General features: G+C 56.1%; 1 protein-coding gene across 6 annotated transcripts; it reads left to right on the top strand.

Moving 5' to 3' along the window:
* The first annotated feature begins 27 nt into the window (after positions 1–27).
* ACAD10 (acyl-CoA dehydrogenase family member 10) lies at positions 28–18,085 on the top strand. Of its 6 annotated transcripts, XM_090064002.1 has the most exons (20): positions 28–234; positions 406–554; positions 1,323–1,517; positions 3,660–3,818; positions 4,499–4,658; positions 7,114–7,255; positions 7,340–7,408; positions 7,828–8,009; positions 8,788–8,938; positions 10,139–10,284; positions 10,643–10,816; positions 11,593–11,972; positions 12,436–12,576; positions 12,968–13,105; positions 13,543–13,633; positions 14,490–14,648; positions 15,756–15,928; positions 16,623–16,766; positions 17,116–17,193; positions 17,594–18,085. In XM_090064002.1, exons 1-20 carry the CDS (start codon positions 117–119, stop codon positions 17,729–17,731), a joined length of 3,087 nt encoding a protein of 1,028 aa, XP_089920128.1. In that variant the 5' UTR covers positions 28–116; the 3' UTR covers positions 17,732–18,085. The 6 variants fall into 6 exon arrangements, 5 of the variants coding, with proteins under 5 accessions (XP_089920128.1, XP_089920130.1, XP_089920129.1 ...); XM_090064004.1 differs by lacking the exon at positions 3,660–3,818; XM_090064003.1 differs by lacking the exon at positions 16,623–16,766.
* The last annotated feature ends 965 nt before the right edge of the window (positions 18,086–19,050 follow it).

Below are 19,050 nucleotides of genomic sequence, written 5' to 3'. Positions count from 1 at the left end.
GCGGGAAACCGTACCTGGTCACGTGAGCCGGCGGCGGCGGCGGCGGCGTGCTCTCGCGCGAGTCGCCGGCAGGGGCAAAGGTCACGCGGTTGCCTCGGTGACGGGTAGGCCGCGGCATGGGCTTCCGCTGGCTGTTGCAGGCCTGGGTGCCGCGCCGGGCCGCCCGGCTCTGCCGAGCCGTGGTCTTCGACATGGGCGGCGTGCTGCTGCCCTCCCCCTACGCGCGGGCCCGAGGTGAGTGCCCGGCCCCTATCCTGAGAGTAACCTGCCACCGTCATCCCACCCCTCCTGGGGCGGCCGGTCTCCAGCAGGGTTGAGATGCGCTCCTGGGAGGAGACGGGCTAGACGGGGACGGGTTTGGGGCGTAAACGTGACCTCTTCGTCGCGCCGTCGTGTCCCGCGCAGACTGGGAGGTGTGGAACCGCGTCCCCCCCGGCACGGTGCAGCGCGCTCTGATCTGCGGCGGGGACGACCGGCCCTGGATGAAGTACGTGAGGGGGGAGCTGACGGCGGCGGAGTTCGTGCAAGCGTTCGCACAGCAGTGCTTCGAGATCGTAAGCCTGCTGCCCTGCTTCCCGGCTCTTAACAACTCTCTCAGGCCTCCGTAAACCCTAGAGAAGCCGTAGCACTCAGGAAAGAGCCCTGCTGTGCCCTCCTCTCTGCTCCACGGGCTCCTAAACGTGCTTCTGCAGGAGGTGGCATGGACCCACCTGCCGATCCAGGCTTCACACTGCTACTTTCATCTGCTTCTGCCTCCCTGGCTTCGGCGCTCGCGTTTTCCCACCCCTCGTGTCAGGAGAGGGCCGGCGGAGGAACAGTGCCTGCCTCTGCCAGAGGGTCGGCGCGGAGAGAGGAGAGAGAGGCCGCTGTCGCGGATGCGGCGGGATCCCCAGCAGAGGATTTCTATTCTCGGCAGAGCGCGTTGGGCTGTAGCTGGAGCTCAAAGCGATTTCACGCTCCTCTTCTCGGCCAGGCAGCTGAGTGTAAAATGATGGTTGCCACTCTGACGGCTGACGTGTAACCGGGTGGGTTCATCCGATGCCATGGCAAGGGCCTGCGTGATAAATAAAGGAGTTGCGAGTTGTTTCCCTTCCTAGTGTCATCCCTGAACTCCAGCACCTTCCCCCTGTAGAACTAGTCAACGCAGAAGCTCTAGGGCACCTTGTTATGAACAGTGTAGCCGGTGAGCTAGGCTGACGGCCTCCGTTACAGGGAGAGGCAAGGGTCAGCCGGTCCATTTCTCCGGGTGATGCATAAAGTTTTATTTTCTCTCTAAAGAGGCTGATGAGCATTTGGTGGGGGGGGTGTTTCTTGCTCCTCAGACAAACTCCCCTGTTCCGGTGGACTCCTTTCTCTCTGACCTCACCAGCAAAGAGATGTCAGAACAGCTCCCCGTGATGACCGAAGCAATACGGTGTATCCGGGCAGAAGGCCTTAAGACAGCCGTTCTAAGCAACAACTTCTACCTGCACAGTGGGGCGAGCTTCTTGCCCCTCGACCGAAAGCAGTTTGATGTGGTAAGCCCAAATGTGCTCAGATATCTGTCCAGTGTATGAAAAGCACCCGTCGCAATACTCAAGAGGCAGGTCCCAAGCTAGCAACAGTGGTAACAGCAATACCTCGTGCACTAGTGCGACATGTTGGGTATGTCCTTTAAGGCACAGCTCTTGTAGCAGACCCACCGAGTGGGTTTTAGTGAGTAGCGGGCACCTGTGTTTTTAGTGGGTCATCGCAAAGTGCCAGCATACTGTGCAGACACACTTCTGCCTATCTGTCATGCTGGGGTACTGTGCAAGAGGCTCAGGAGATGAAAAATTCTATAATTAGCACTTTTACCCTTCTGAAGCACTCTCTACCTCAGTAGATCTGAAAGCACGTTGCAAATGGTATACAGGGTGTGCCTGGTGTGGTGTCCCACAGCCGGCCAGCTGGCATCTTCCCAGGGGAGAGAAAAGGCCGTTGTGGCTACAGGCACCAGAGCAAGCCTCTGCCCTTAGTGCAAGAGCTGAATGGGCTGTGGGGAGTCAGCACGCTGGACTTTTGCATGTGGGTTTTTTTCCCCATTGGAGGTTGCTGCTGTGTGTCCCTGAATCTTAAGATGTGGTCTAGGCAGGTAGGATGCCTGGCCCTGGCGTGGACTCATGAAGAGGTGAATGTGCTCTCCTTTGCGGGGTAAGCTAATGCAGGCACTGTGCTGGGCTGTGGGCAGCATTGTGAGGTCTGAGCTATTGGATGCTCCTGAATTACAGCTATTGTGTATGAAGTAAGTGACCTTTCCTCCACCATGCGCTGGCTGGTAGAACATTTGCTCCTCAAATACTCTAGGCAGGAGAGCCTTCCTTGTCGTTGACTCTCAGTCAACCACTTGGCTTCACAATCATTTTAGCTGTCTTGTGGCTTGTCTTTTTTAGACATAAATCAATAATCAGGTTTTTGCTGGCTTGTCATTTTAAATCTGTCTGAACTTTCAGCACATTCCAGGCTCGGCAGGGACCTTTGCACTCACTGTTTCCTACGTTTGTTTTAACCACAAGTTATACCTTGTTCACACATGTTTACTCGGGGCAGTCATGAGTGCTTTACAGTTAGATGAACAATTTGACTTACTCTAGATGTGGCCCTATTCTTTCAGTTCTATTCCTAATACATTAAGAGGAAAGTTTAGGTACTTTCAGTTCAGCCCCTTCTAAATGACATAACCTTGAACACGGTCCTCTTTTGCTATATATGCCATCAGACCGCTAAAAGTTTGCTCATGATTTGGCCTTGTTTTATAGCCTTAATGAGGCAGGGGGGAAAAAAGCATGTGTGGGAAAAAAGTCACCTTGTTAACACAGGGATTATTTTCTGTTCAGTTTTCATAGTGAAACTGGCCTCTTAAAATACCATATTCTAATGCTGTATTCTGTTTCTATCATGCCTTTTCTTCCACACAGTTTCAGAGCACAGAAATAACTCCATATCCTGTACACAGAACATACCCTGTAATGAAATGTCATCACCTGTGGAATGCGGTTGCTGTATAACAGCTTCCGGCAACATGACAATACTAATATATAGGACAGGAAGTGAAGGAGAACGTATGCCTTAGCTCTCTTTCTGCAGTGCCTATCAATGTAGTCTCTAAGCAATAAGCTAATGTTGCATCCAATTCTAAGCAGAGTGGGAATTGATGGAGACAAATGTTTTCTAGATTAGAAGGGGGTCAGAAACCCTGGGCTTAAGGTCTCTACCACTGGGATGGCTGATAAGTGTCACAGTCAGGACTGTACTTTGCATCTCCTCTGACAGCAGTACGTGAGCTGCTGGTTTAGCGCTGACTCTGGGGGAAAGAGGACCATCCACCGTATCTTCTCACAGCCGTATTCCTTGATGGCTCTCCAGCAAGAACTGGCTGGTGCTGCTCAACCTGTGCTGTCTGGCACCATCCCAGCTGAGGCAAGAGGCAGCAAAACACTCAGCTGCCTGGGTCAGCTCCTTCCCACCCTGTAAGGATGACAGTGACCGCAGCCCTGCCAGCACTCTGCCCCTTGTTCACTGTGCTACACAGGAGTCTCAGACTTACCCATGCCCTCTGTTCGTACGACTCCCCTGATGTTCATGAACAGGAATTGCGGTGCCTTTTTGTGGAACCGCCTCCAACATGGTTGTTGTTGTAGATAATCGAGTCCTGTCGGGAAGGGATATGCAAGCCTGACCCTCGTATCTACATGTTGTGCTTGGAGCGCTTGGGTGTCCAGCCAAATGAGTCCATCTTCCTGGATGATATTGGCCAGAACTTGAAAGCGGCAGCCCAGCTCGGCATGAGCACGCTGAAGGTACAGAGCAGCACTGGCACAGCCACCTGGGGGTTTGACCTGAATGGGCTGCATATGGTTACCCAAGCCTAGCCAGACTTGCCGTATTTCATACGCTGCCCATGCCCATAGTCTTGTTTGACAAGTGAGCGCTGTTGCTGAAGGGCTGAACAAGGGGTCACTGTCAGGGTCTGAGTTTTCAGGCTCTGTTCCCAGCTCTGCCTCCAACTCTCTGCACAGCCTTGGGCATGTCAGTTATCTTCTCTGTGTCTCAGCTTCTCGCCTGGGAAAGAAGAACAAAATTTGCCCAACAGAGGCTTGGGAGACTGACCTCACTTTGGAAGCAAGCTGCGTGGGGGCTGACTGGCTTATAGGGTGAAAGAGGGTTTTGCTGAGGAGAAGGGAGGTGGAGACAGGATGGGACCCCTGGAAGGACTGAGTTCTGCTTCCCTCTGGCCCTCTCTGGGGGCATTCACACACGTCCCAGCCTGTATTTGCAGTGCAAAGCCTTTTTGTCTTCCAGGGGAAGGGCTTACAGGGCTCCAGATAAGACGCATGGAAAGAACAGGTGCTCAAAGGAGACTAAAGTAGCCTTAGTTTTGCCTTCAGCGCGTGGTCATCCCAAATGACCCATCTGAACCAAACAGTCGGAAGTTTTTTACCCATTTACAACCTAACCCTCCCTCTTGCCCCAATATCAGGTTGATGATCCAGAAGTGGCTGTCAAAGAGTTAGAAAACTTCCTGGGTTTCCCTTTGAGGGGGGCTGTTCCATTCACTCGCTCTGTGAGGCCAACCATGGAAATCCCACAAGTGCCTCTGCAGAAGTACCTGGAAAATGTCCTAGGCAGCCACACAACAGGTATTGCAACTCTCCTGCCCTACAGCCTTAAAGATTCGTTGTCTCTTTCCTGCACAAGACTAATGAGTGTGTAACAATCCTAACACTGTTGACTACTGGGATGTAACAAAACACTCTCACGACTTGGGCACCTTCTCATGCTCTTTTCAAAAGGTTGGTCTGTTTGAAGTATTCTTGGTAATGCTTTCTGAGAGCTCATGTATGATTCTGCCTCATTCTAATTCCAGACGTTGAAATTAACTACATTCTAGTTGCCAGCACTGCGATTAGCTGGAGTGCTGAGGGGTGTGCAGCCTGCCCAGAAACCTCTGGGTACAAGGCTTCTAAATGGCATTTATTGGAGTGGGGTTTTCTTTGCTCAACCCTTGTTAATGGCTAAGAACCAGTGATTGATGCTGCTGGCGGGCGCTCACTGCTTGGCCAGGGGATTCCAGTCGCTGCCATGGCCATGCAGCTCTGGGACTGCCTTTTGGGACCAGAATGAAAGTGTCTCGTCATCTAGAAAGCCTTAGGTTAAGGCAGGTTTTAAAGCAACGGTGCCAGATCCACTGTCATTTAAATACTGTCCTTTAAATATGACCACTTGCTTTAGCTATGCTGCTAACCACAATGTGGATTATTACGAGAGAATTCAGCGTCTATCATTTCCCTTTTATGATTCAGGCAGGTTGTTTATCTGGCTACTTCACTCTGCTGCAGCATTGTAAACAGACCGGGAAACTTTGCTGTTGTTTCCAGCCCATTTCATTTCTATGTCTTCAAGCCCTGGCTGGATTGTGAGAGATGTGGAAGGTGAACGTTGCAGGGATATGCTTTAAAAAAATGCCTCTTTCATTACAATGTCAAAACAAATCACAACAATGTTTCCTTTGGCACTGGGCTTTAAGAACCTCAAATGCTGAGTCTCTGCTCACAGACAGTCTCTCTTTGATAGTTGGTTTTGAGAACCAGTTCATACAAAAGGCCCAAATACTTGTATTTTCCCCACTGCCCATTATCCCTGGCACCTGAACCAAACCAGATAATTTTAAAAGCTCAAGATTAGTTTGGATTTTAAAACTCCCCAGTTTTTAAAACCTTCAGGAAGTCCCTGTGCCTTGTAGCTGTTCCAAAACCAGTGCCTATTCTGCTTCTTTCATCTGCCCCTTATTTCCAGACTCTCACTACAGTTTAATGTAAGGACAGGGGATGCATTATAAAATACGCTTTATTATTGACTTAGATGCTGTAACCTCACGGGTCAGAGGCGTTGCTGGCCAAACAAAGACACCAGTGTTACCTAAATGAGAGTCCAATACGTTTCTGCTCTGTTCCAAAAAGTGACTCAGAAAAACCACAGATCAAATGTGCTTGGTTTTCACATAAAAACATGAGTTTTCTCATCGAACAGAGCCATGATGGAGTCTTCTGGCTCCAGGTATCAGAGAGACATAGGTAGCCATGTTAGTCTGACATCAGGCAGAAGGCTGGGTAGATGTGCACCTTATAGACCAACTAGATTGTATACATATAAATTAGTTCCTGTATCATCTGTCACCACCAGGGTTTTGCAGTGGGGTATTAGTTGGCAGGCCTGTCTATGAATTTCTCTTGCAAAGTAGGAATAAGATGCAACAAAACCCCTGCTTTTTGTCTTTAAAGCCAGCAGCGCTGGTTGAGAACTCACAGGGAGCTAAGTCAGGAGGGGCTGTTTTTACCCTCTGCCTTTTCACACTGACTGCACTTTAAGCTGGTGAAGAACTCGTGCTGACAGCACTCACGGCAGCTTACTGAATTGGAGTAATCGGGGCTGCTAGTTAATCACTGGAGCGCAAGTGGAAGATGGGAGGGAAGCCAGGCCGCTAATGAAAGGCTCAAAGTTCACCAGCAGCTGCAGACCTCCGCCAGGGAGCTGCCCTGGGCTGCTGCTGGAGCTGCGTCTCCCTTTGCCCCATTGGCAATAGCCAGAGAGGTCCCTGTGGCACAGGGCACAGGCTTGGGGCCTAGGGGAGGCACAGCCATGCAGGGGGACCAAGCAGGAAAGTCTCTGCACAACACAGAGCAGTCCCAGGCTCCCAGACACCCTGCTTGGACTTCAGCAGGACTCCAGACGGCCCTCTGGCTACCCGTGTAAGTCAGTGCCCTGCAGGTCTGGGCAGAGCGTACAGCCCCTTGTGTGAGAGAGCTCACTGCAGTAACCCAGGCACAGAGATACAGACCCAAGAGGCAGCAGCAAGCTCTGCCGGGGACACAGCCCCCAACCTGTTAGCTTTGCTAAGTCTGACAGCATGCCTCCCCTCTCCACACTGCAGCCGGAGCATCCTGGCCTCGGGTGGCACTGGGCAAAACGCACCCTGTGTGTTCCTGGCTCTCAGGGGGCCTTTGGTTCAAGTCAGCGATGCTCAGCCTCTCGGCTCTCGCCATTTTAGGCTCCTGTTCTTTGCTTTCCACGAGACCTCTGCTTTGGAACTTGCAGGTTCTCTGCTCGTCCGGCAGTTTAGCCATGGCCAGTCGAACCCGACGTACTACGTGGAGTACGGGGACCACCGCTTAGTGCTGAGAAAGAAGCCCCCGGGCAAGCTGCTCCCATCCGCGCACGCTGTGGAGAGGGAGTACAGGTGAGAAGACAGGGTGTACGCATCTGCATGGGGCTCCCTCTGGACTCTGAGCCCTTCTGCACTGACCGCTGCTTGTCCCGGCAGGGTGCTGAGGGCGCTGGCGGAGGCCGGCGTGCCTGTCCCTCGAGTGCTGGCCCTCTGTGAAGATTCCAGGTGAGTGTTTTCTCCCCGGCTTGGCCGTGGGTGGGACAGCAGCTGCTGTGGGGTCCTGGGTTACGACGGGGTGCAGGAGACAGCAGCTCGTGGCCCTGGCAGGGAGGCCACGATCCCAGTCAGGTAGAGGGATGTGTGCCGACAGCAGCTGTTGGGACTTGGGCGCTGCTGTGGAAGCAGAGGGACATCAGGTTTGCCCACAGAGGTTGTGTATGACAGTGGAGACAGAACAGCTGCTCTTCCTGCCTCGGTGAGGGATGTGGCTTCGGAACAGGATGGAGGCAAGGTTTTACCTATAGAGGGGGTCTGGGAGGCACCCCAGAGCCTCTGATCTCGCTCTCCTGCCCTGATGCCACCTCAGAGCATTGAGAGTCCCAAAGGACAGTCGCTAAAAGGCCTCTGCTTCCCCTGTCCGCCAGCATCATCGGCACGCCATTCTACCTGATGGAATACTGCGCCGGCCACGTCTACAAGGACCCCTCCCTCCCCGGGCTGGAGCCCAGCCAGCGCAGAGCCATCTACACTGCCATGAACCAAGTCCTTGCTCAGATCCACAGCGTGGACCTCAAAGCAGCCGGACTGGAGGATTATGGGAAGCACGGTGAGAAGGAAACCCGTGGGCATTGGGGTGCTGGCATGGCCTTCCGTTGTGTCAGGGACCTGGGCCAAATCTTCTGGACAGCACGGGCAGGGGAGCTGCAGAGGAGGTGGGACTGGTCCTCAGGCCCATCCCAGCTGCTGGGGATGCTCCAGGGGTCTGTGATCTCTGCAGAGTCTTCCAAGCATCCTACCGGTGCTTGGGCCTTGCCGTCCACAACAGGGCTCTTTGATCTCTCAGCTCAGGGGCTGAGGGTTCTTGCCAAGTTGGGAGCCAGGACCTGGAGCTGGTCTTTTGTTTCAGGCCCTGGGGATCTGTAACCAGTCAGAATATCACCCCCATCCCTGCCAGAGACTGACCCCATGCCCAGGTTGGGAATGTGGCCCCCCTACCCTCTGCCACAGGAGAGCAACAATACAGAAAGAGCCCTCCCCTCCTGAGGCAGTAACAGAACGTGGCTGCCTCACCATGGAGCACCTGGCCAGAGCCCCTGTGCCACATCCCGCCCTGTCTGGCTGTGGCTTCATCCTGCAGAGTCGCAGGGAGGCGATGGACATCCCTGCTTCCCTGACCCTGCCATAACCTGGGCCACCAGGAGCTTTCCCCAGCTCTGCTAGGGCTGGCCCTAGCCCATGGCAGCAGTGAAATGCTTGATCATTTGGTTGGAGGTGGGCCAGCTTTACTTCTGGCTCTGGGAGGGTTTCCAGCAGGTCTGTAGCTGTTTCTAACAGCCTCATGCTTTTCATAATCATGCTCAAAGCCTGTGTTCCCTCTGCATCAGGGAACTACGTTCAGCGGCAGGTTCAAACCTGGACCAAGCAGTACCGCGCCACAGAAACCCACACCATCCAAGCCATGGAGAGGCTCATCGAATGGCTCCCCTTGCACCTCCCCCAGGCTCACCAAGTCACTCTCGTGCATGGAGATTTCAGGTACAAGCTGGTAGTGAGCACCCAGGTGTTAGCAGGGCAGGACAGTGTGTGTGTAATGTGGCAGCTCCAAGGCCTGTTGTACATATGGACCTGTGCATGTTCAGCACCTGGGAGCCTGCATCTGCCACGGCTTCCTTGGGCCATCAAGAGGTGTAGTGCTCTGGAGACAGAGACATCTCTGCAACCCAACATTGCAGACCACAAAGAAGTTGCTGTCAGCTCAGAGCCATGAGTGTTCCTCCCCATTAACCCGTCTGGAGGGCAGTGGACTTTAGCCGCTCAAGGCAGGAGCTGGAAGTCGAGACCCCAGGGGTCTTGTCCCCACTTTGCTTTTTGATCCACACACTGGGGTCTCTCTCTGGCTGGTGGCAGCAGCTGAACAGAGACCTGAGGCTGGGGGTTGGCAGCTAGCTCCTGCTCCACTTCCTGTAGTTCGGGATGATGAGGCATCACGTGAATTATTGACGGGTGGAACAGATCGGTGTTTGGATGCAGCCTGGTGTGACCCAGGGCGTGAGCTTGCCCGTGGCCCATGTGACACATGAGGTCACCACCCTTGGGGGCATGACACCAGAAAGCAGGAAGCTCATGGTGCAATTGGCTTCTGTCATTAGAAGTTACTACGTTGGGCATGGAGCAAAATCCTGACTTGTCTTGTTGCCGGCGTGGGCACTGGTGCCCTCTGCCGGAGCTCCTGTGTGTAATACGGGCAGAAGATGCCACCGCCTTACTGTCCCTTCCTATCCTCCCGTTGCCCCTGCCCGGACAGCTGCCATTCACCTGCCTTGTCAGGACCTGATAGGCGGGGCTGGTGGCTGGTGGGGCAGGGCGGATATGTGTGGCAGACTGATGCTCATCTGTGCTCTGGCTTTACGGCTTCCCATTCAGTTGCTAAACAGAATCAGCCTGAATGGGTTCTTTGCACGCGAGCAGCAGTCCCCAGATCCCAGGAGCTCTTTCAACTCCGTGCTGAGAAGGGAACTGCGCAAAGCCCAACAAACAGTGATGTAGGCACCCAAATCATTAACAGACAGCACCTCTTCTGCCCGTCACTTGCCGAGGGTGGAGGGGTGATTGGGAACAGCCCCCAACTGCACAGAGCTCCTGGACACCTGTTTATGGGGAATGCAGCTCTCCCTAGTGAGTGGGGCTTTTTTTCCTGCAACAACTTTTCTCTTGCTCCTTGTCTTTCCGGTCCAGGCTGGATAACCTGATCTTTCACCCAGAGAGGCCACAAGTCCTTGCTGTCCTTGACTGGGAGCTTTCCACCTTGGGAGACCCCATCTCAGATGTGGCCTATAGCTGCATGGCTCACTATTTGCCATCTAGCTTCAGCCTGCTCAAAGGTACAGTGCTGGGCACAGATCACATCTCTTGCCCTCTTCAAACACAGACCTGGGAAGCAGGAATAGGCTGGTGTCCACAGCACGTGGCTGGAAATGGGGGAAAGGACTCTTCCTTCTCATCCTCCGCTCTCTCTCTCTGTTCCAAGTCCCTGGAGAGACCCGTCCAGCCCCTTCTGAACATGCTGTTAGCAGCATAGGCATAAGCCGACTCCCCAGAGCTGGTCTGGGCCTGGGGTATATAGTTTTCTATCCTCCCAAGGGAGGAAAATGCCCCAAATTTTGGGATTCTAGAGCGGAAGCTCAGCCTTACAGCTCCACTCTGTGGCTGAGTCACGGTGCCACCCTATTCCTCTTTCAGGTCTGGGCAACTGCGATTTGACACACTTGGGAATCCCCATGGCGGAGGAGTACTTTCGTACGTACTGCGGTCACATGGGCATCCCGCCCATAGAGGACTGGAACTTCTACATGGCCTTCTCCTTCTTCAGAGTGGCTGCCATCCTGCAGGGCGTCTACAAGCGCTCGCTCACTGGTGAGGCCGCTGGGCTCCGGCATCAGCACAGTAGCTTGTGCAGCAGGGTTTTGCCACGAGAGGGCACCAGGCTGAACTTTGAGCAGCTCTGGCATCTGGAGACAAAGACAGAAGGCTTGAGAGGCAAACTCAGGTCCAGAGCAGGAGTGAAGAGCTGGATTCTAGTCCCTCCTTTCCACCATATCCCTCTGGGAGCCTTGCTGCTGAGAGTCATGTGGGGATAGATTTTCGCTCAGGCTGAGCCTGGCCCGGCACCTGGAATACAAACCAGATGCTGACTGCTCTGCATGGACCCCTGTCATGGGAGCAGGGGTTTGCCCTCCTGGCCTTGGCCAGACTTTCCCCAGTTGGAGGGGAGACCACACTCGAATTGGGGGGACTCAGTTTAGGCAGCAAGGTTGGCCCGTAGGCGAGATGGGGAGGCAGGGACATTATCCCTCCCAGCAGTATCTCCCATGGGGTAACCCCCAGCAGTAGGGAGCTGCCCTTGCAAAGGGTGTGATTTGTCAGTGGAGCAGGAACTGTGCACATTGCTAAACCTCAAGGGTCTTGGTTGTCCCAGGTTGTTCCCTGGGCTGCTCGGGCCTTGTTTCTGCAGGGAGCTGGTGGGAGCCTGTCAGGAGGCCCAGAGGGCTGGTGTTTTGTCTGAGGGAAGGCAGTATTCTTGTCTCGTCCCTTTTGGACTCTGTAGGGCTGGTTCTGGTCTGGGCGCTGCTGCCTTGCTCTGCACTGTGGATCTCCAAGCAGAGGATGATGCTTTTGCTTGCTTCACACAGGGCAGGCGAGCTCAGCCACAGCAGAGAGTGGTGGGAAGCAGGCCGAGTCCATAGCCGACCTCGCCTGGGATTTCGCCACAAAGGAAGGGTTCCGGGTGTTTAAAGCCATGCCGGCTACGAAGCCATCGGGGAGACCTTACAGCACCTGGGCCTGGCAGGGGCCATTCCCCAGGAGGAGCTATGTCACTGTGCCCCATTCCTCTTCAGCTCCAGCCCATCTGATTCTCTCTCCTGAGGGCCTTTCTGGCAGGGCACAGGATCTTTATCGCAGACTGAGGAGATTCATGGATGCCCACATCTATCCTGCCGAGCAGGCCCTGAGGGACCACCAGGTGTCGCAGACAAGGTGGACCCCACACCCGCTCGTGGAAGAACTGAAGGTCAGTGATGCTCCTGCTTTGAGCAGCGACACCTCAAAGTACAGCTCTCTAGGATGACGTGCTCGCTGCCTGTGTCCGCCCCCCAGCCGTCTCTGAGCCAACGCTGCCCTGTGTCCTTACCAGATCTTGGTTGTGCAGCTAACAGAGGGGGAGCTGGGTTCTCTCCATCAGCTGCACTCTGGTGGCAGGGCCTTTGTTATGACAGAAAGGACCCAGCTTGACCCTGATCCCAGGCCAAGTCCAGGCATGAAGGCTTCTGTGGGCTGGCGGCAGGATGAGCCCCATTTGTGGCCATGCTGCTCTGTGTGATCCTTGTCTCTTGATGAATGGGAAGGGCAGCACTCTGCCCTGAGCTCTGCCCGTGCCCGAAGCACACCCTCCCTTCCTGCCCGGAGGGTGTTCTGAAGGGCCAGGGGGTCCGGAGGGGAACCATGCCTCGTGTCATCCTAATTTATTCTTTCAGGTAAAGGCCAAGTCCGAAGGGCTGTGGAACCTGTTCTTACCCCTGGAGACTGACCCAGAAGTGAGATACGGAGCAGGTCTGACCAACCTGGAGTATGCCCACTTGTGCGAGCTCATGGGGATGTCTCTGCATGCACCTGAGGTACCTGCCTCCAGCAGGGAGTGTCCCCAGCCCTCGGCCTGGCCGAGGAACTCCTGGTTGGCGTCTCCAGCAAGGAGTCCTCCCAGCCTCCTGGCTAAGAACATTCATGCTGCTTGGAGGAGCCTGTGCTGGCCAGAACGCGGCTCGGCTCCCTCTTCATCTGTCCATGCTGCATAAGGAGGGGAAGTGATGCCGGCCTGGGGGCTGCCTGGTGCTCTGGCTGGAAGTTCAGTCTGATTGGAGCTTGCATCAGTCTCCTGCTGTCCAACTGGCAGAAGCTCCTGGTGCTTGGATGGGGCAGTCCAGGAGTTGCAGGCAGCGGGCTCTGGGGTGGATCTGCAGGCTCCCGTTCCCATACATGTGACCCCAGTGCTGGGCTTTTCCCCTGCAGATATTCAACTGCTCAGCCCCTGACACTGGGAACATGGAGGTGCTGCTGCGATATGGGACAGAGGAGCAGAAGGAGCGCTGGCTGCAGCCTCTGCTGGATGGGGAGATCCGCTCCTGCTTTGCTATGACAGAGCCACAGGTCAGTGCTGCGGCAGGACGGAGGGAAGCCCCTCTGTTCAGGCGGGGGCTGGTCCCACCCTGGCCATCGATGGCTGTCATGGCCTCCTGGCAAGCAGTTTCAATGGTGGCTGCGGGACTGCAAGAGCTTTGTGCCTGCCTTGTCCACATAGGTATGGTCAGGAAAGTTTAATCCAGATTAACTGGAGGTGACCATGGGAAATAGGCTAGTTAAACTGAATTACACCCCCCCAAGTGGACAGCCCCATTCAGAAGCGAAGGGGGGCTTTCATTTGCTGAGGCTCAATTTCCTGCCAAGGCAAATTCGCTTCCTTCCTTTGCTGGGTCTGAGGCTTCCAGCCCTCTGGGCGTCTCTGCAACACAGCTCTGCGAGGGTGGGAAAGGGCTTCCTGCGGCTCATGGCCGGTGCATGTCTGAACTCGCCCCATTTTTGCTTAGGTTGCTTCGTCTGATGCCACCAACATCGAGTCCTCTATCGTGGAAGAAGGGGGTTTCTACATTCTCAACGGGCACAAGTGGTGGATTTCAGGTTTGCTTCGAGGCCTGTGGTTTCCTCCCCAGGTTGGGGGCTCCCCTGATTGCATGAAGCTGGCCCGGTAGCCGCTGAGGCGCAGGACCCTGCTAGGTTTGCCCTGCACCTTGGTCACCCTATGGCCTCATTGTGGCAGGCCCAGGGTGTGGTCTCTGCACATGCTCTGCTAAACCCAGCTGCAGAGTTACAACAGCCTTGTTTTGCTTCGGGTAAACTCGTGGCTGCTGCAAGCTGCTTGAGGTAGGGAAGCACCAAGAAGCACCCACACTGCAACCCACAGCTTCCTGCTGGTCTGGAGGAGGGAAAGCCTTTGTGGAGAGACCCAACCGAAACAATACAGGGAGCTGTATGTGGCCTGTGGAGCTTTCTCTGCTAGGGAGCAGGGACCACAAGTGGTTGCTGTCCACGAGGGGCTTGGCGTGGCTGGGAGCCAGGTGGTCTCAGGCGGGTTCACAGGAGATGCAGCCAGCATTGGTGAACACCTCTGGCAGTTGGAGCAGAGCAGCCTGGGGCTGAACAGGTCTCGGAGACGACTGTTTCTCAGTGTGTGGCTTCTCACCAGCTTCCCCGTACCGGGAAAAGGACTCTTCAGAGCCCTTCTGCTCCTATCTCCTCCCCACTTGCCTGAAACTCCTCAAACACCCAGAACAGTAACCGTGACTTACATTAGCTGTGGCCAGCCTGGCTGGGTCCACGTGCTCAGCTGACCGACCAAGGCAGGATGTGACCCTGGGGCACCCAATTCAGCTCCAGCAGTCCTTCTGTAAAAAGGCTGGAGCTCCCTAGGCTTTATTTGTCTTCTGAAGTTTTCAGCACCTTTTAGGCGGGCTTGTGCTTTCTCTCCCTCTGGCAGGAGCACTGGACCCTCGCTGCCGGCTCTGCGTGTTTATGGGAAAGACGAATCCTGGTGCCCCGTGCCACAAGCAGCAGTCCATGCTCTTGGTTCCCATGGACACCCCAGGCGTCACCGTCACCCGGCCTCTCAGCGTGTATGGCCTGGACGACCCCCCAGGTGAGGCAGCGAGTCCACGTGCATCCTAGTCCTCCACTCCTGCTCTGCCCGGGCCACCGCAGGCACCTGCAGAAACCCCCGGGGTGTGAGCATCACGCAGTCCCCCTCACAGCGGACAAAGGTGCCTGGCTCTGGTTTTGCCAGGGTACATGCTGTGATGCCTGTGATAGCCACCTTTATCCTGAGCCTCCCTGGGGTTGCAGCCTCACAGTTCCCCTAGGAGCTGGGCCTTATTTTCCCCTGTGATGTTGAGGGGGAAGCTGAAGTGCAGACCAGCAAAGACCCCAGCCCCAGCCTGCAGTCACACCCTCCCTTCTCCCTAGTATGTACAGGACTCCAGGGTCCTCTCTCCAGCTTGGCTGCTGACTCCACGTGGGCAAATCGCGTGACTTCTCTGTGCCTTTGTGTGACAGGACTTGTCTCCCAAGCATATTGTGCAGGGCAGGAATGGCAGGATAATCCTGCACCCAGCGTATTATCCTGCTACTTCCTTCTAAAGCAAACACAGGGCCCTTGCTTCTGTTACTGAGAGGTGTCAGTGACAGAAGTAGACGGTGTTTTGTTACTAAACCGCTGCTTAGCCCCCACAGAAATCCTACCCACTGTTTGCTCAACTCTTGAGCCCTTAGGTAATGTTTCCTGCCCCTGTCAGGGAGAAACCACAGGAAAAAAAACCCTCAGCATTTGACTCTCTTTGTTTGCAATCTCTGCGTGCAGAAGATCAGGTGAGTGTGGCAGGAGCAGGTAGCAGACCTGGGAGGCCCCTCCCGGACCTTTGCCTTGGGCTTTAATCTTTGTTCAAGCACTAGAAAAACCCAGTTGTTCCCCCTGTTTATGAGCTCACTGGAGAGGGCACCATTACTGGCTGGCTCCCTGCTGCCAGCAATGTCAGGCCTTCAGGGGCTCCTGCCTTAGGCCCAGTGCAAAACCCAGTGAAGCCAGTTGGGAGTTTTCCCTTTGGACTTCAAATGAGCCCCATGAGATGCAAGCCATGACACCCACCCCCCTTCTTACGTGGGGCAGGCAGAGAGGAAGCATGAGGAGGAAATCCCAAGCCTGGTAGCAAGCGACCCCCCAGCTTCTCCTGCTCTGTGCCTGTCCCTGCAGCTGGCCATGGGGAGATCTTATTTGAAAACGTGCGTGTGCCAAAGGAGAATATGCTGCTAGGACCTGGCCAAGGCTTTGAAATTGCCCAGGGGAGACTGGGGCCTGGACGGATCCACCACTGCATGCGGCTGATCGGCTTTGCCGAGAGGGCGCTGGCTCTCATGAAGGAACGCGTGAGTGTCGCTGGCACAGTCCCTCTGCCCATACCTGATCCCTTCTGCAGCAGCGGTGGGAGCGCAGCCTTCCTGCGTCCCAGCGTGGGCAGGTCTGTGCTCTGGCACGTGCGGGGAGTGTTGCAGGGCATCCTCACTTCTCTGTGATCTGCCCTCCTGAGGGGGAACAGCTGCTTGTGCACCCTGACAGAGCCTCCTGCATAGCTTCTTCCCTGTTCCTCGCCAGGGAGTAACCCTTCCCATTCCCCACCACCTCCACATGTTGGTCCGTCCCCAGGTGCTCCCAGATGGAAGCTGCTGTAGCATCGCCACATGCTTCTTATGCTTTAGGCCAGTTAAACCCATCCTGCTGTTGGCACCAGCACCAGGGTGGGTACCTGAGCCCTGCTCCGCGTCTCCATCATGCAGTCCCTCCTCTGCACCAGACGCCTCCACTGCAGGGCTGAGGAGAGACTTAGGGAAGGCTGGAAACTATGCTGCTGCTTGCTGACCAGGGGCATGTGGCTTACATGGTAACCAAAGCCCTGGTACTTGCGTGAAGGCTTCTTTCCCCCGTTCCCAGCCCAGATGTGGCTGGGCTCTAGCAGGGGCTGCACCAGGCCCTGTCAGCAGCCACTCTGCTCTGTCCGGTCTTGCGCAGTGACCAGGGCCCCTCACACTCAGGATGGGCCTCGGTCCCGTGTGCCTATTACAGGTGAAGTCCCGCGTGGCTTTTGGGAAGCCCTTGGCAGAGCAGGGCACGATCCTGGCAGACATTGCCACGTCCCGAGCTGAGATAGAGCAGGCCCGGCTTCTGGTTTTGAAGGCTGCCCTTCTCATGGACACGGTTGGCAACAAGGTGGGTGGCGGTGACTTTCCTGAAAGAACGGCCTGGTCCGTTGAGGTATCTCATCTCCAGGGAGGAGCTGGCCTGGTGAGTCTTGTGGCCATGGGTTTCCTTGTTGGAGGCCTGAGCAGAACCACAGAGGGGGCTCCCTGCTAACGTGCCCAGGGGTCTGCTCCCTGTACTGCTGCGATGGCAGTGTTGATACAGTGCACCCGTCTAGGCTCAGACAAGGGCTGGGACTAGGATAGCCTGGGGCGGGTGGTCTAGCCAGAGAGGTGGGTGCAGAGAGTCCAGCACTGGGTAGAGGAGGGCTGCCGACCAGGCTGAGGAGAGTAATGGGCTTTCTCCTGGCTGTGCACAGGCAGCTGCTCTGGACATTGCCATGATCAAGCTGGTGGCTCCGGCCATGGCTCTGCGTGTCACCGACCGTGCCATCCAGGTGAGCAAAGGGGCACGTGCTCCTCATTCAGCCCCTCCCCAGCTAAGAGCTCGGCTCTGGTAAAGTAGGCAGGTGGTTGAAGCCGGGTCTGGCTCCTCAGGTCACAGACATGCCCAGTCTCTTCTTCACTGTCTCCCGCCTCTGGGGCCTGAGGAGGCAGTGCCAGACCTTTCCCGCTGGGTCAGGACCAAGACACGTCCAGGCATCCTGCACTACCCCTGGTCTGGGACCTGCAGCCTCCGGGCCAGAACCTTCTGCTGCTGGGAGCCACGTGCCGGCACCCAGACTCCCTGGGCTGACAGCATTTGCCATCCCACTGGCCACCCCTCTCTGACTGCTGTTGCTGTTGGGTCCTGTCAGCCTGGTCCTGACCTCCCACCTTCCTGCTGGTTTCTTGCAGGCCTTCGGAGCAGCTGGCCTCAGCAGCGACTACCCGCTTGCCCAGTTCTTCGCCTGGGCCCGAGCCCTGCGCCTTGCAGACGGGCCCGATGAGGTTCACAGGATGACAGTCGCTAAGCTGGAGCTGCAGGCACCATGATGGGGTGGGCAAGGCGTTTCCCCGTGGCAGCCCGGGGCCGCAGGACATGAGGGGCTTGCTGTGATAAGCGTAGGCACGCGTGGCTGTAGCGGTGTAGGCAGAAGGAGCATATTGGGGGTGTCTGCAAGCCGGGCAAGGCTGGCTGGGTGCACTGGGCGCTGCACAGCTCTGCCCTCCTTCCCCACATCCAGGACTAGCAACTGTTCAGCCGTCAGAGCTGGAGAAGCGGTGCCCCTTGTCACACCAGCAGCTGCTCCAGGGGGTCTCCATCCTGCCAGAATCATTGGAAAGACTCTCTTTGCTTCAGGGGGCTTTGGGCCAATCTCTTGGCACACATTAAACCAGTACAGAAAGCAGCAGGCTTTCTTGGTTGGTGTGGAGCTGGGTCCCTACCCTGATGCGGCTGGGTGCCCTCTCTGCTGCGCTGCCCCTTTCCCAGCAGGACCCATCGGCTGGGGAGCAGGAAGGCGTCTGCTCCCACATCTGTAGCACGCTTCCCCTTCGCCCACGAGGATGGCAGCACTTAGTCTACAGTGGGCAGAAGGCAGGGCAGGGTGCTATCAGCTGTTGCTATCAGAGCTTATGCTTCTCTGAACCTTGCCCTGCCTTCACCTTTGTAAGGACCAGGGTGTGCCTGTGCCCTAGCCCTGCTGCAGGGGAGGCATCTTTGCAGGCTCTCCCTGCGTTGCATGTTCCCAGCCACACACGGTTGTCCCCTGGCTCCAGGTGTTTGCTGTGCTGGACATGTTGAATCCCTGCGTTCTGCAGGCTCCAGCACTCAGAACAAGGATGTCCTGCTCCCTGGGAATGGGGGTGAGCCCCAGCACGGGCTGGGTGTGCCAGGAGGAGACGCACGGGGCCAGTCACACTGGGGGGGGTCAGGCAGCTGGGGGTCACTGGCACAATCAGCCTCGGTCCAACAGTGGGAACGCAGCCCGGCTCCCTGACGTCATCCGCTTGGGCCGGCGGCCCTGAGCGCAGAACGCGGCCCCTTGCTGCAGCTGGGCTGTGTCCTGCTCCGGGGCAAGGGCAACGATGGCGCTTGCTGCCTGTGTCGAGTGCCCTGAGATGGGCTGATGAAGCCAGGCTCTGGGGCGCTGGGCGTGCCTGTACTGGGGCCAGGGATACAGCTGGACAATGTCTAGGGGCCACCAGTTCATTCCCCTTAGGCAGTTAATCCATTTGTTCCTGGGTACCTGCCAGCCTGTTACACGGCTGCCCTGCATGCTCTGCCCCCAGACGTGCTCCAGCTGCCAAACACCTGGGGGTTGACAGCAGGAGCAGCTCTGAGTGCACCAGGCAGATGCAAACCCACCCTG

This window comes from Crocodylus siamensis, chromosome 9 (assembly GCF_052110815.1).
Source record: "Crocodylus siamensis isolate JL-2025a chromosome 9, ASM5211081v1, whole genome shotgun sequence".
In the NCBI taxonomy this organism is placed as follows: domain Eukaryota; kingdom Metazoa; phylum Chordata; order Crocodylia; family Crocodylidae; genus Crocodylus; species Crocodylus siamensis.
This window is presented reverse-complemented; position numbering and strand designations above follow the sequence as displayed.

What these genes read in the sequence shown, in the direction of transcription:
- ACAD10 (XM_090064002.1), top strand. Translation starts at nt 117, where the DNA reads ATGGGCTTCCGCTGGCTGTTGCAGGCCTGGGTGCCGCGCCGGGCCGCC. An exon ending in CACAGCAGTGCTTCGAGATC is followed by an intron (nt 555 to 1,322) that starts GTAAGCCTGCTG and finishes CTTGCTCCTCAG; the next exon opens with ACAAACTCCCCTGTTCCGGT. An exon ending in TGGCCTGGACGACCCCCCAG is followed by an intron (nt 14,649 to 15,755) that starts GTGAGGCAGCGA and finishes CTGTCCCTGCAG; the next exon opens with CTGGCCATGGGGAGATCTTA.